General features: G+C 43.3%; 1 protein-coding gene and 1 pseudogene across 3 annotated transcripts in view; one reads left to right on the top strand and one right to left on the bottom strand.

The window, feature by feature from the left end:
- Positions 1-846: 846 nt before the first annotated feature.
- LOC125350868 lies at positions 847-7,231 on the top strand (annotated as a pseudogene).
- A 5,137-nt stretch (positions 7,232-12,368) lies between these two features.
- Abcb11 (ATP binding cassette subfamily B member 11) overlaps positions 12,369-14,028 on the bottom strand; it is a 69,350-nt gene continuing 67,690 nt past the window's right edge. For all 3 annotated transcript variants that reach the window (XM_048344246.1, XM_048344245.1, XM_048344247.1), the window contains exons 26-27: positions 13,387-13,533; positions 12,369-12,615 (exon numbers count right to left, since the gene is read on the bottom strand). In XM_048344246.1, coding sequence (XP_048200203.1) covers positions 12,415-12,615; positions 13,387-13,533 — 348 coding nt within the window. In that variant the 3' untranslated portion in view covers positions 12,369-12,414. The remainder of the gene's footprint in view (positions 12,616-13,386; positions 13,534-14,028) is intronic.

Below are 14,028 nucleotides of genomic sequence, written 5' to 3'. Positions count from 1 at the left end.
ATCCCAATTTATTACTCAATAATTTATTATTTTAATTATTAATTTATTATTCAAGAATCACCATACCTGGGCTGGGGATATAGCCTAGTGGCAAGAGTGCCTGCCTCAGATACACGAGGCCCTAGGTTCGATTCCCCAGCACCACATATACAGAAAACGGCCAGAAGCGGCGCTGTGGCTCAAGTGGCAGAGTGCTAGCCTTGAGCGGGAAGAAGCCAGGGACAGTGCTCAGGCCCTGAGTCCAAGGCCCAGGACTGGCCAAAAAAAAAAAAAAAAGAATCACCATACCCCTGACTCACCAAGTGAAGTTGCCTAATGGCAGCTTCATTCATTTGAAACAATGGTTGTGAGATGCTCCTGGGAAACCACTAGACTGAGTGGACATGCTTCTGTTCTCCTCTCCTCTCCGTAGCAAAGATTTGTTTTTTTAAAGATGAATTAGTTCTTCCTTTAGGTAATATCTTTGGAATAGCATTAGCTATAAAGATCATATCTGAAAGTCCTTCACACACATCAATACTTCAGTATTGTATTGTTTTCTGTACATTTACATGGCTGGTATTTTATTAATAAAGTCTGTTAAAATTGTGCTAACTTGAAACTGTAGCCTTTTTGTACATCACATTGACAATAAAGAAATGAAAAGAAAAAAATGTGCTAACTCATGATTAAGTACAATAAACTACTTCAGTCAGTTAAAGGGAAAGATTGTTTTCCTCCTATAACAAGGTGGCTGAGGTAGTTAGGCAAGGTGGGGTGCCTGCTGAGGAATGTCCTGGAATCAGGCTTGGTCCATTTTCCTGCACTGCCACTGTGATGTGTGGCCTTCATACAAATGGTCACAGCATGGCTGCCATGCTGTGGATGCAGGCAAGAAAAAAGGCAGAAGGGAAATAGTCTTTTCTTTATCCTGACTATTCAGAAAGGCTTTGTGCCTGACAATAGGAATTTTACCTGTGTTACAGAAAATTGTCAATTCCCTATCTGGCTATGCATTCTTTTTTCTTTTTATTTGCTAAATTTTGTCATAGCTCTAATTTATTGGGTTGAGTAGTCAAATTCAGGCACCTAGGCATGCTAGTCACGTGTAGCTGCTTACTAATTATATGCCTTAGGACACTACACAACTCATTAATGAGCACATTATAATGCTGGCCAGTGCTAATTAGATGATAATCATGCATTTCTTTATTTACAGTCTATCCATTTAAATTAATTGGGCATTTAATTGAACACAGTGTGAAAGGAGTTGGATTTAGGTTTAGAGGTTTTCTGAAGTTACTTTCACCTGCTATCTCCTTTGCAGGTGAAATTATTCACTGGATTTGGAAACTTAGAGAAAATACAAATGACTAGAATGTTTATATTATAATAGCATGCATGCATATGTAAATTTACCTCAAAATGTGTTTGGAAACAGCAATCAAACTCGTGATTTATCTCCACTAACATCCTTATGTGACCTGATTACAGAATGATACTCCATGAATAAGAGATAGTTATCCTGACCTGAAAATAAGAGGTGAGAGACTAAATGCCAACCTAACAAGAATATCCTGATAATTTCTCTAGGATAAGAAAAAATAGGCATATACATAAAGACATACAGGATGATACTCATATACACCATCTGATCAATCATTAAAATATGGCATGTACTTGTGTGAAATATGGCAAAGTCCTCTTGAACAATTGCCATCCACTTTAACCAAAATGAATGGCCAGGAAGAAGAAACTTATCCTATTTGGGACATATATCAAAATACATTATGTACATGAAGTGAAATAATGAAACCTATTGAGATTGTTCTGGGAGGGTGAGGAGAGAGGGGGGAGGGTGACAGAGGAGTGAGTCTAATCAAGATACATTGTGTGTGTATATAGGTGTGTCAAAATGAAACTCCCTTACACAAATACTTGATTCTAATAAGTAAAAATTAATATTTAGTCCTTGAATAAACATTTCACCAATTACCCCCAATTGGAATCCTATATATTTTCCTTTATTAGAATATAATCTCGAAATATCCCAGAATCCACACTTTGAATGAATAGATAATAGTCAAAATTTGCATGTATATGTGAGCACTAAATCTAAGGTATCCTTTTATCAAAATAATTTTTGGAGATCATGAAAAGTAGGGCTACTCCTAATATGAAAAGAGATTTCTTTAGACAAAAAACAATCTAGAGGCTAATTTTTGTTTTATCTCAATATTTTCATTCCTAGTTTTGAATATTGACTTCCATACATCACTGACCTTGTTCAAATGACTGAGGTTCTCTTCTCACTAAAAGTTGGAAAACATGCTGTTCAGTTTTTCATAGAAAAATAAAATCATGAGCAATGCTTTTAAATTAACTGGAACAAAATGTTTTGGAACCAGATCCTCAGGGAGCTTGGATGATATGGCAGGTTTTTGTTTCTGTAGTATCAAACAACTTTAGTTCTCCCTTCTGTTAACTCCAAGAGGTGAATAATGAGAATTTGACATTGCCTCTCCTGAAGTAAGATGTTTTGGGAGTCTAAGTATGTGGGGATGCTGGCTGTATACTAGAGGGGCCGTCCCCGACTGACCCTCCGTCCCCGACTGACCCTCCCCTCTTCCCACCCTGGGGCGGCATGGCTGGAAGCCACTCCTACACCTTCCGGGTCAGGAACTGGAAGGAGTAGTTCTGGCTCGGCCTGCCTCCGGTCTCAATCTCGGGTCCACGTGGATGCCTCCAAGATGGCGCTGCCGGAGCCCAGGGGCGGTTCTATTGGGGCATGACGTCAGCCTGTGGGGGAAGTCCCAGGGTGCCACTCTTGTGGAACAGCCCGGCTCAGCCAATCAGCTAGTCAACCCAAGTCCCTCCTCTTCGTTTCTGCCATTACCATTATGTAAACCCCCTCCCTGCGTAAAGACTCTTTTGAGACCGGTACAACACTCAGATCATCTCCCCTAAACTTTCTTTCCTGTGTTGGCCTCGGACACGTGAGGGGGGACAGGGGGTGGGGGGTGGGGGGAGAGGTTTCGGCAACTTTCTCCTCAGCTTAGCGTAGTCTATAAGAACATGCTTTGTTCCTTCCGAAGGCGGGAGGGGTAAAGCCCAGTGTTCTTTCATAGTTTGGGATTTGGGCATCTCCTCTGGAGAAGCGGGGATAGGGGTCTAGAATCCCAACATAAGTACATATCAGGCTTTGACCATTTTTACTATGATGCAATAATGAAGTAGCTCAGTAATTATATTCATCTTGTATGTATTATAATGGGAATATTAAGAGACAAACATTTCAAGATCAAAATTATTTGTTTAATAATTCCCTTCCTTCTCACTGGGTTGGCCCTCTACCTTTGTTACATAGAGTTTCCCAAATTTTGCTGATTAATTGGAGATAAGGGTATCTCCAACTATTCTGAATTAGCTGGCTTTGAACTGTAATACCCAGCTCTCTGTTTCCTGAGTAGCTAAGATTACAGCCATAGGCCATTAGTTCATATTGGAGTTTTGGGGTGTTTGTTTTTTGGCTAAAAAAAAAACATGATTGGTTATCATGGGGCAGGAATTCAGAGCCTGAACACTGTGTCTGAACACTTTTGCTAAAGGCTAGCACTCTACCACTTGAGGCACACCTCCACTTCTGGCTTCTTGGATGTTAATTGAAGACAAGAATCTCAAGGGCTTTCCTACCTGGGCGGGCTTTCATTGTTGTGGAATTTTTTTTTTTTTTTTTGCCAGTCCTGGACCTTGGACTCAGGGCTTGAGTACTGTCCCTGGCTTCTTTTTGCTCAAGGCTAGCACTCTGCCACTTGAGCCACGGCGCCACTTTTGGCCGTTTTCTATATATGTGGTGCTTGGGAATCGAACCCAGGGCTTCATGTATACAAGGCAAACACTCTTAACACTAGGCTATATTCCCAGCCCTGTGGAATTTTTTCAACTCTCCACATGCTGGAGCATTTTTTGCTATGTGGATAAAAATTTTCCCTTAGAAGTATGAAGACAATCATTTTACTCAGTTTTATTGTCAACGAATTTCAATGAATGTCAACATTGCTCTTTAGTAATATGTAAAAAGTTCTCAGTCCTAGAAACTTTAGTGGTTTCCCCATTTCCACAGATTGTATTGGTTATGACAATAGGAATAGTAGGGTATGTGTTTATGTGCAGTGTGTGTGTGTGTGTGTGTGTGTTTCTTGTATATGAGCTGTCCATTAGCTTTGTCACTCAAGGATGACCCTGTACCGTTTGAGTCAGAGTGACACTTCTGGTGCTTTGGTGGTTAATTGGAGATGAGTCTGATGGACTTTCCTGGCTAGGCTGGCTCAGAGTGAGTCTTAGATCCATCCTCCTAAATGCTAGGATTTACAAGCATGAGCCCTTGGTGCCCATCAAACTGTTTATTTTTCTTCAAGGCCACACTTCGCTAGAGAATGATGTAGAAAGCCCAATCCCCCAGCACAACTGCACATTTCTTACTTTTACCTTACAACAGTCAGTTTTTATTTTCTGTGCCTTAATGCCATGCTTACTGGCATCAAGTTCACCAATATGTGTTCCTAGTGAGCTTTTCTAAAGCCAGCATCATGTGAGATCTGCCTATGGACTGGAGGTCTTCAGGAGAAGGCTTCTCTCTCTGAGCCTTGGTGTCTTCACTGGGATCAGGACCCGGCTGGTGGAACATCACTCTCATTGACCATTCCCACAGAGAAAGCTTTGACTCTGCCAACTTGCTTTGCTTGCCAAGACCTACTCTTGGAGGCTGGTTTCCACCACAGAAACCACAGAAGAAATTCCCAAAGTTACAGGCTCAGGGCACTGGAGAGAAGGTGGTCTCTCTGGTGAGTCATCCAGTCAGCGGATACCATCTCATTGGTGTGAAGGCTCAAGCCTGCTCCCAGAATGGGAAGCGTTGGGGAAAACAACTCCTCATCTTTCTTAGGAATCTGTTCACTCCTCGGAGCTTGGCTCTGTGCAACTGAGTCCATTGCAGCCATGGAGTCTGCTCACAACTGGTACCCAGAACCCAACTTGTTCCATGATTACATTCCATCCAAGCATGGAAGAATTTGCAGATTTCAAAGGATACATTGCTCACATGGAATCCCAGGGTGCACATCGCGCTGAGATAGCCAGTGATTGCCAGTCCGCTGCAGCAGGTGTTCTCTGGAAAGGCAGGTGTGTTTTGCCCAATACCTGGAGCAGAAGAAAGCCATGCCGGTGGAGCAGTACCGCTGTCTGACAAACAGTGAAAACTATCGCACCCCACCACACGTGGACTTTGAAGCTTTGGAGGGGAAACACTGGAAGCACCACACATATGGTTCACCGCCAATTTATGGTACAATGTGACAGCATGAAGGCTTGGAACTTTGGCCGCCTGGGGACTGTAATAGGGAGGTCAGATCTGGCCAGTGCCATCATTAGCTGTGGAGGAACTTCAGGTTGACTCCAGCTCAGATTAGAGCAGAAGCCAACTCCATCTTCACTAAGATCTCCCCCACCCTATCCAGGGAAGTTCCCCTTTGCTGTGATAAGATTGTGTAAACTGCTTGACCACCTAAAGCATGGAAAGTTCAAGGAACGTTCAGGGTTAAACCCGTGCCCTTCTATGAGTAGGCGTATCCACCTGCATCATGTGAGCCCCGCCAAATCCATGCGCCAATTCTAACTAGAATGATAGGTTGATTCAAATAGATACTATGGGACAGACTGTAACTCTATTGGCCACCTGCGTGCAGCCTAGCATGCTCTGTAAGTGTTGTATCCTCATTGGCTGCCTGCGTGTGGCAAGTTTGACTGTGATGTTTGCCTTATAACCAGGCTGGAAGGCCACACACAGACGTGGTTCCAGCTCCTGAGTCTGGGCTGCACATGTGCGGGCGACTCCAGCTCCCGAGTCTGGGCGCTGATCCTACACACGTGGTAGGCAGTTTCGGCTCCCGAGTCTGGGCTGCGACCAAGGCCGGTCAGTTCACTTTCTGTTCACTTTTTACTACCCCAATAAATGTCTTTTTGTCATCTTGTAGCTGGAGACTGTGTGGTGGACTCTTGGGGGAACCAGGAATCCCCTCCCTTGGGGGGGGACTCCGTTTCATTGTAGCGAACCCCCACTCTACTTCAGGGACCACCCGGGACCTATTGGAGCAGGAGTGTGGGGTGGTGACCCAGGGGGTGAACGGGCCTTACCTGTACTTTAGCATGTGGAAGACCACCTTCCCTTGGCACACGGAGGACCTGTACATAGACCTGTACAGCATCAACTACGTGCACTTCAGAGCCCCCAAGACGGGGTACGCGGTGCCTGCCGAGTACAGCCAGAGGCTGGAGTGCCTGGCACAGACACACTTTTCAGGCAGTGCCCGAGGCTGCAAGGCCTTCTTGAGGCACAAGCTGACCCTCATCTCGCCCCGCGTGCTCCAGGACAGTGGCGTCCCTTTTGGCCGAATGACCCAGGAAGCTGGAGAGTTCATGGCCACCTTTCCCTATAGGTACTGTTATGCTCAAATGCCGGACCCCTACAAAGACCACCAGAGACCCACACCAATGCAAAAGCAAAAGGAGTCTTTATTGAAAGCTTGAGCTTGGTCCTCCGCTGCACTCGGCAGCCGGTGACACTAAGAGGCCCTGAACCTAAGGCTTCCAGCTGTTTATACATTCTTTGGGGCAGGCAGGGACTTAGCATACATCATAGCATCTTTTAACAAATCAACACACACCGCGGGAAAATTATAAAGTAATTCTAAAGCATGTTTGGCGCATTTGGTGGCGGGAAGGAATCTGGAAAGGGTCATTGGTCAGATCAAGGGACGACGCATTTAAAATTGATTGGTTAAGCCATAAGGGTGTAGCAAGGGGGTAGTGCACAGCTGCAGGGTTTTAGATACTGGAAACCACACCTGGGTGGGGGAGTTCTGGTAACTCTAAAACTTGTTTTTCTTCTCTGCCGGTCACTCTTACAGGTGTTTATGGTTTTTCTGAGAACTATCTGTCCCAGGGTGTTTTATGGTCTTTACAGAAGCAAAATTAGCAGTTAGAAACTACAAAATGGTGGTTACAATTCTTAGTTTCTCAGTACCATGCTGGCTTCAACCATGGCTTTAACTGCACCAAGGCCATCAATTTTGCCATCCTGCGATGAATTGATTATGGCAAAGCAGCCTTGCAGTGCAGCTGCGGGGAGGCCAGGGTCCACTTCTCCATAGATGTCTTCGTGTGTGCCCTGCAGCTGGAGCAGTACAAGCAGTAGAAACTCCGGTAAGACTGGGAACTGGTTGAATGCAAGAAGCCCCTAGGGCCTGCCAGGCTGGCACAGGCACATAGGCCTGAGCAGTCCCGAGGGCGGAAGGAGACATCCAGGCAGAAGCAGATGCTCAGGACCCAGCCAATGCCCAGTCAGGAGCTGATGTCCAGGACCAAGCCAACCTCCAGACAGGAGCCCATACCTAGGCTGGATTGGATGCCCATGCCAGAGCTGATGCCCAGGACCAAACCGAACCCCAGAGTGGAACTCACGCTTGGTGTGGATTGGATGCTCGGGCTGGAGCTGACACTCAGACTAGAGCCAATGCCCAGACTGGACTTGACCCTCAGGCCAGGGGTGACTCCAACTCTGGGGTTGGTGCCCAGGCCAGAGCCATCAGTCAGATTGGAACTGACGCTTAAGCTGAAGTTGACCCCGAGCCTGGAGCTGATGCCCAAGCTGGAACCGACACCCAGGCCGCAGCTGACCCCCAGTAAGGAAGTACTGGCCTCAGATATACCAGAAGAGAGCCTGAGGTCCTCTCTGTGTGAGGCAGAGGGCAGCAGGAGTGGTCCAGATGCTTCTGGGTGCCAGTCACCTTGGTCTCTGGCCTGCAGAATTGCTCTACAGCCCAAGGAGGCCGTCGCAGGTTCACCAGAGCTCTTCCATGCTCCCTCTGCCACCTCGATTGTGTCCTGTCACCTTGTCTTCCCCCTTCCTGTCACTAGTGCTTTTGGAAAATGTAAGCATCCGGAGCCCTTCCCCTCCAGCCAAGAGATGCCCAGGAGCCCAGCCAGGAGCTCTACCTCCAGGAAGCTTGCCAGGAATGCCTGAACCTCTGAGCCCTGTTGGGGCTGACGCGGATACTGTTTCTCAGGGGTGCTGTGCCATCGTCTCAAACCTTGGCACCACCTGAAAGCAGACCCTAGCTTTACACCTTGCCTTGCTGACTATCCCCGGAGGCAGCACACTGAATCTCCATGACTGTGCTCTGCTGACTGAGCCTCACATTGCATCTCAGACAATCCTCAAGGATGCTAATAACTGACCGCGTGGCCCTTGCAGACCTGGCTATGGAACCTCACAGCTGCCCTCAGCATCCTGCCCCCACGGAAGCTGCTAAAATCTCATGTCTCCTGTCCATACCTGTGATCAAAACCAGACAGAGTTGCACCTCTGAGTTCTGAAATACTTGCCATCAGGAAACGATCCTATTTCTTTGAGCACAGATATCGATTATATTGCACAATGTGGCTGGCCCCTGAGCCTAACCCCAGACCTAAGCACAATTCTGCCTGGGATTTTCCAAGGATAGTTTATTCTCCCAAGAACTATTTTGTCTTTAGGCTTACCTAATGCTTTCTCACACTGATAGTGCGCCTCCCAGGGGCTACTGAGGTGGACCTCGCATCCATGACCCCATGAGGATGCCCCAGGAAGTTGTCCTTCCCCTCAGGAACTCTTAGCCTACAATGAACACAGATGAGCCTGCCAGGGCAGTGGCGTCCACAGACAATTCTTATTCTCCCCACCCCCCACCCTCAGGACTCTTCCCTGCAGGGCTATGGGCCCTGCTCCCACATTCGTTGGCACCACACTGGGTGATGCTGAGACTCTAACTGCACTTCTTTATCCCCAAGTTTTTGACCATCTGAGATTGGAAGTCAAAATTTTTAGCTCAATATTACTTTGTTATTAGGTTTAATAAATGCGTTAAATCTGTAATACACATTAAATATCAGTGTGAAAAATGGTGAACCAATTTAGCAATGATATTCACTAGACATGATCTTTGAAGTGAACTTGACAAATTGGGTAGGAGGGATGTCCAGAGGGAAAGAAGTAGGGGAAAATGAGGTAGAGGGTAACATGTTTAAAAAGAAATGTTCCTAATACCTGATTTATGTATCTGTAACCCCTCCTATATCACCTATGCAATAAAATTTAAATTAAAAACAAATCAGAGTTAAGTTAGTTCTGATAGCTCCAGCTATAATTCTATCTACTCAAGAGGCTGAGTTATGGAGGATCATGATTTCAACCCAACCTGAACAGGAATCTCTGGAGGCTCAGTGTCAGAATGAAAGGTTCCAACCAACTCCTTGGTCACATGACAAAAATCTAAAATTGCATTAGAAAAATCTTTTGACAGCAAGAGAGTAGACAGTATAAACGCTTCCTGGCGTTGTCAAATAAACATGCAATTTTATTTATTTTTGAAGTTGAGATCTTCCCTGATATTGTTGAGCTTCTGAAAGCAGTTTATCCTAGGTATGGAGCCAGGAGTCGTAGAATTTTGTTTGCCTAGCATGGTGAGGCTCTGCAGTCTAAACCTGCATGCAGGGAGGGGGCGAAGGGGGTTAGGGGAAATAGAGATAGAAACAGGGATAGAGGGAGGAAGGAAGGAAGAAAAAGAGAGAGGGAAGAAGGGAGGAAGTAAGTTAGGAACTGTGGTTACTCCAAATCATTCCAGATCCTTTCCAGATGATTTTCTCCCTCTTACCAATAATTTAAGTACTTTATTTTAAAAGATAATTCTTATTCGTCACTTGTTCACATCAAGCAAATTCCATTCCAGTGACCTTCCACACAGAACTCTTGCCTCCCCTCTTTGAAATGCAAACCTAAACAAATAGATTTGTCTTTTTTCTTCAAGATTGAAGTACGAGTACATGTTTACTGAAAAGCTTACTTGATTCTGGTAGGCATCTATATTCTGCAATGTACTTGTCACTGACATTTGTCATAACCAGAATGCACTCTTTTATCCTCTGCCTCCCCAGTTTAGCAACCATCAATAATTCTGTCCTGACCACTTCACTTTGTGGTTATGTACTAGAAAACACTGGGGGAAAAACCAGAGCTCAAGGTGACACTGTGATTCATTTGTTGGCCATAGGAATAAAAAATAATTAAATATGGAGGTTTGGGATGACAGGAATTGTGTGTTCCTGCTATTGAATTTTTTATTTCTACTATCAGGACCTCTTTTATGTTTATTTTTTGTGTGATCCATTTTTATGGCCTTGTGTTTTCATTTGCATAGAGAGAAATGTCTTCCCTTGTCTCCTTGAGTAAGTTACTACCAATCTGTGTTTACCTAATTTTTTGCATTACTTGCTCAGAATGTTTTCTGGTGACATTAGTAGTCTATTCCTGGGAAAAAGAAGACAATGAAAAGCTGGGGAAGTTTAGAGTGAGTGCATGCACGTTGCTGGGTGGTTGACTTTTACAGTGGGGTTAATCTTTTTATATATATATATATTATTAACAAACTGAATTACAGAGAAGTTACAGTTTCATACATTAGGCATTGGATACATTTCTTGTACTGTTTGTTACCTCGTCCCTCATTCCCCCCCTCCCCTCCCCTTTTCCCTTCCCCTCCATGAGTTGTTCAGTTGTTCAGTTCATTTTCACCAAACAGTTTGTAAGTATTGTTTTTGTAGTTGTTTGTCTTTTTCTATCCTGTGTCTCTCGATTTTGGTATTCCTTTCCAATTTCCTGGTTCTAATACCAGTATACAGTGGGGTCAATCTTTTTAGGGTATTTTCTTTGAAAGATTCTTGGCACCAGGGCCATAAATTCCTTTTCTTCTGTTGACCAGTTTCTTCAGAGACTTATTCTTTTCTGTTCATAGGCAGCCTCACACCCAATCCTCTTTGTCTTATATATTAATCATCCCCTTTAACTGCAACTGGATGAGCTTTCCTAGAGAGGAGAGGAAAGAACCAGTGCTCTGCTAGAACTGGGAAGAGCAGCCTGCCTATGGAAGGAGGGATTTCCACACATATTTCCACACCAGGTTTCAACCCATTTTTTTTTGTCTTCAGTTCTATCTCTCCCTCTCCATACCTCTTCCAGAAGTATACTGTGGCTTTATTTCTTGAGCCTTTCTAGAACTCTGGTACAAAAGGAGATGGCACTGGGCAGAATTCTCCACACTAATATATATTTTCCCTCATCTTCTAAGTTCATTATTAGTTGTTCATTGGCTTTCTGGCTCTCAACATTTTGTATCTGGTACCATTATTCCTTTATTTTTAAAATCTTATGTTTCTGTTTATTCCTCTACTACTGTTTAGTAGCTTTCTTAGGGAATAGGAATAAACATGATTTTTTCCCTGCCATATTTAACTGACTCTTTGTCTATAACACTTTAGGAAGCTAAAGCAAAGCAAAATGCACTATTTTCATCTCACAAATAAGATTTAATAGAAATGAAGGATAACACACTATACGGAAGAAGACGTTCTGAAAAGAAGAAGGTGTGGTCCCTGCTTCACATTTTCAGATCCTACCTCAGTATATGGTGATATCATCCTCCTGTTAAACACACTACACCTAACTGTAGTCTAAAGCCTAAATCAATATACATAACTGGTAAATAACTGCTAATCTGGGCCTACCCATGCTTTTCTATGCTTGAGAGCAGTCTGGGTATGTTAGTCTGTCTGTATCTAAAGGTGTAGAGATAAATAAATCTGCTTTCATGTGTCAGGGGGAAAATTTTAGAAAAAAAGAACAACTGGCCTATGATCTTTTCTTTCTCTTTTCACATTTGACATTGAACTGGCTCAATAAACATATGCTGGGTGGACATCACACACCCAACTCCATGTACATCAAGGTTCAAAACTATAAAAGACAAGTCAAGTCTTCTGTCTTTGAGAAATTCAAAGTGTGGCTGGGGATATGGCCTAGTGGCAAGAGAGCTTGCCTCGTATACATGAGGCCCTGGGTTCAATTCCCCAGCACCACATATACAGAAAACAGCCAGAAGTGGTGCTGTGGCTCAAGTGGCAGAGTGCTAGCCTTGAGCAAAAGGAAGCCAGGGACAGTGCTCAGGCCCTGAGTTCAAAGCCCAGAACTGGCAAAAAAAAAAAAAAGAAGAGAAATTCAAAGTCATTCACTTCATTACTTCTCAATAGGCTCCTGCAGAGACTGGCACTAGGTAATGATTAAGTAGATGCTTGACCTTGAATTTTCACTCACATTGATCCTAGATTCTTTTATTAACTATATATAAATCTGAAACTGAATTATTATTGAGGGTCATTAGAAATTATCTTGGATCCCAATATATGACTATGTCTATGAAAGTGAGATCTTCATATTTCTCCTTTAAGATAGGAACCCTGTAGCACTCCTGTAGCATTAGCATTGCTACATGAAGCTCATGAGTCAGATCAGCTGATAGGTGCTCCACTGGTGACTAGCTTGTAGTAGGCTCCCTTCTGGGCCATCAGTTCTTCATGGGTCCCCTTTTCAATCACTATCCCTTGTGACATGACTGCGATGATATCTGAATTCTGGATGGTAGACAAGCGATGGGCAATAACGATGCAGGTTCGACCCTCTCTGGCTTTGTCCAGAGCAATCTGCACTGTCTGCAAAAACAGGATGAAAAGGTGATACAAAGATATATGTTTGTCCCCAGACCATTGTTTTGAGTATTCATTTCACTCAAGCAGCAATGCTCTGGCTAGGGGGTCAACCAAAGGGTTCAACATAAGGCAGCATGAAGCAAGTATTTACTGTTGCAAGGTATCAATGACTTAAATTGAAGTTCATAAGCCAAGTAATTTCAATGAAGCAAACTATGAAGTCATTGTATAATTCTGATGGTCTGGCTTACTTAAATAAAACCAAGGAAGCAATGGGGGTGGTCATACCTGTACCTTCTTTACACTGAGGACATTTTAGCTCTCTCTAAGGCAGAATTCTGATTTGGAAGGTTGCCAGTTATAAATTCTGAATTTCATAGTCATGTTTTTCTCAATTGTACCTCCATGCCAAAAAGCAAATGGATACCACCTCCTGCTCTGTATTGTAGGTGGCCTACTTGTTATGTCGTATTACCTGAGAACTATAAAATGTCATGCTAACCAGAAAACCTAGATTATTTTGATTTATTTAAGAAAGTTATTTCCCTTGACAAATGTTAGTCTAAATAAAATCAATCATCAGTTATTTTTTTTAGAACATGAAGCAGTCCTGTGTTAAACTAGTTTCTCTTTATTATTATATTTTACTTTCTCAAAGTTTTGCTGATATTGATTGCTAATAAATCAGAACACTGACAATAGTGCTATTTAATAAGACCAGCTTTCATAGCAAAGACTGATAATATCCAAAGACTTTAGGGAATCTATACACACCATTTCACTCTCCGTGTCTAGGGCAGAAGTGGCTTCATCTAGTAGCAAAATCTTAGGGTCTCGTACAATGGCCCGAGCAATAGCAATGCGTTGTTTCTCTCCTCGTGAGAGTTGAGACCCTTGTGTCCCAACATTAGTTTCATATTTCTAGAAAAAACAAGATAAGCTTGAGAACTAGAAGTTGTCATTGCTTCTGTGGCTGTATGAAGCCCATATCAACAACTCTTCTATGAATTTAAATCATTTGTTACTTTTGAGTCTGGGAATAGTGAATGATTCCTGTCAAAGATATCAAACCCAGTTAAGAATATTAAAATATATAAACTTTATACTGGGAAATGAGGGGATTTCCTTCCCTATATCTGGATTTTTTTAAATTTTTATATTTTTTGCCACTGAGGGCTGTCTCTGGTTTTTGTTTTGTTTTGTTTTTGCTTTTTTTTGTTTTTTGTTTTTTTTGGGGATTTTTTTTTTGCTCAAGAATAGAACTCTACCACTTGGGCCAGAGTGCCATTTCAGGCTCTTTTTGATGATTAATTGGCCATAAGAGTCTCATAGACTTTCCTACCCTGGCTGAACCATGATGCTCAGATCTCAGCATCCTGACTAGCTAGGATTACAGGCATGAGCCACCAGAGCCTG

The sequence above is a fragment of the Perognathus longimembris genome, chromosome 4, assembly GCF_023159225.1.
Source record: "Perognathus longimembris pacificus isolate PPM17 chromosome 4, ASM2315922v1, whole genome shotgun sequence".
In the NCBI taxonomy this organism is placed as follows: domain Eukaryota; kingdom Metazoa; phylum Chordata; class Mammalia; order Rodentia; family Heteromyidae; genus Perognathus; species Perognathus longimembris.
The sequence above is the reverse complement of the archived record's forward strand: the minus strand, read 5'-3'. Positions and strand labels throughout refer to the sequence as shown.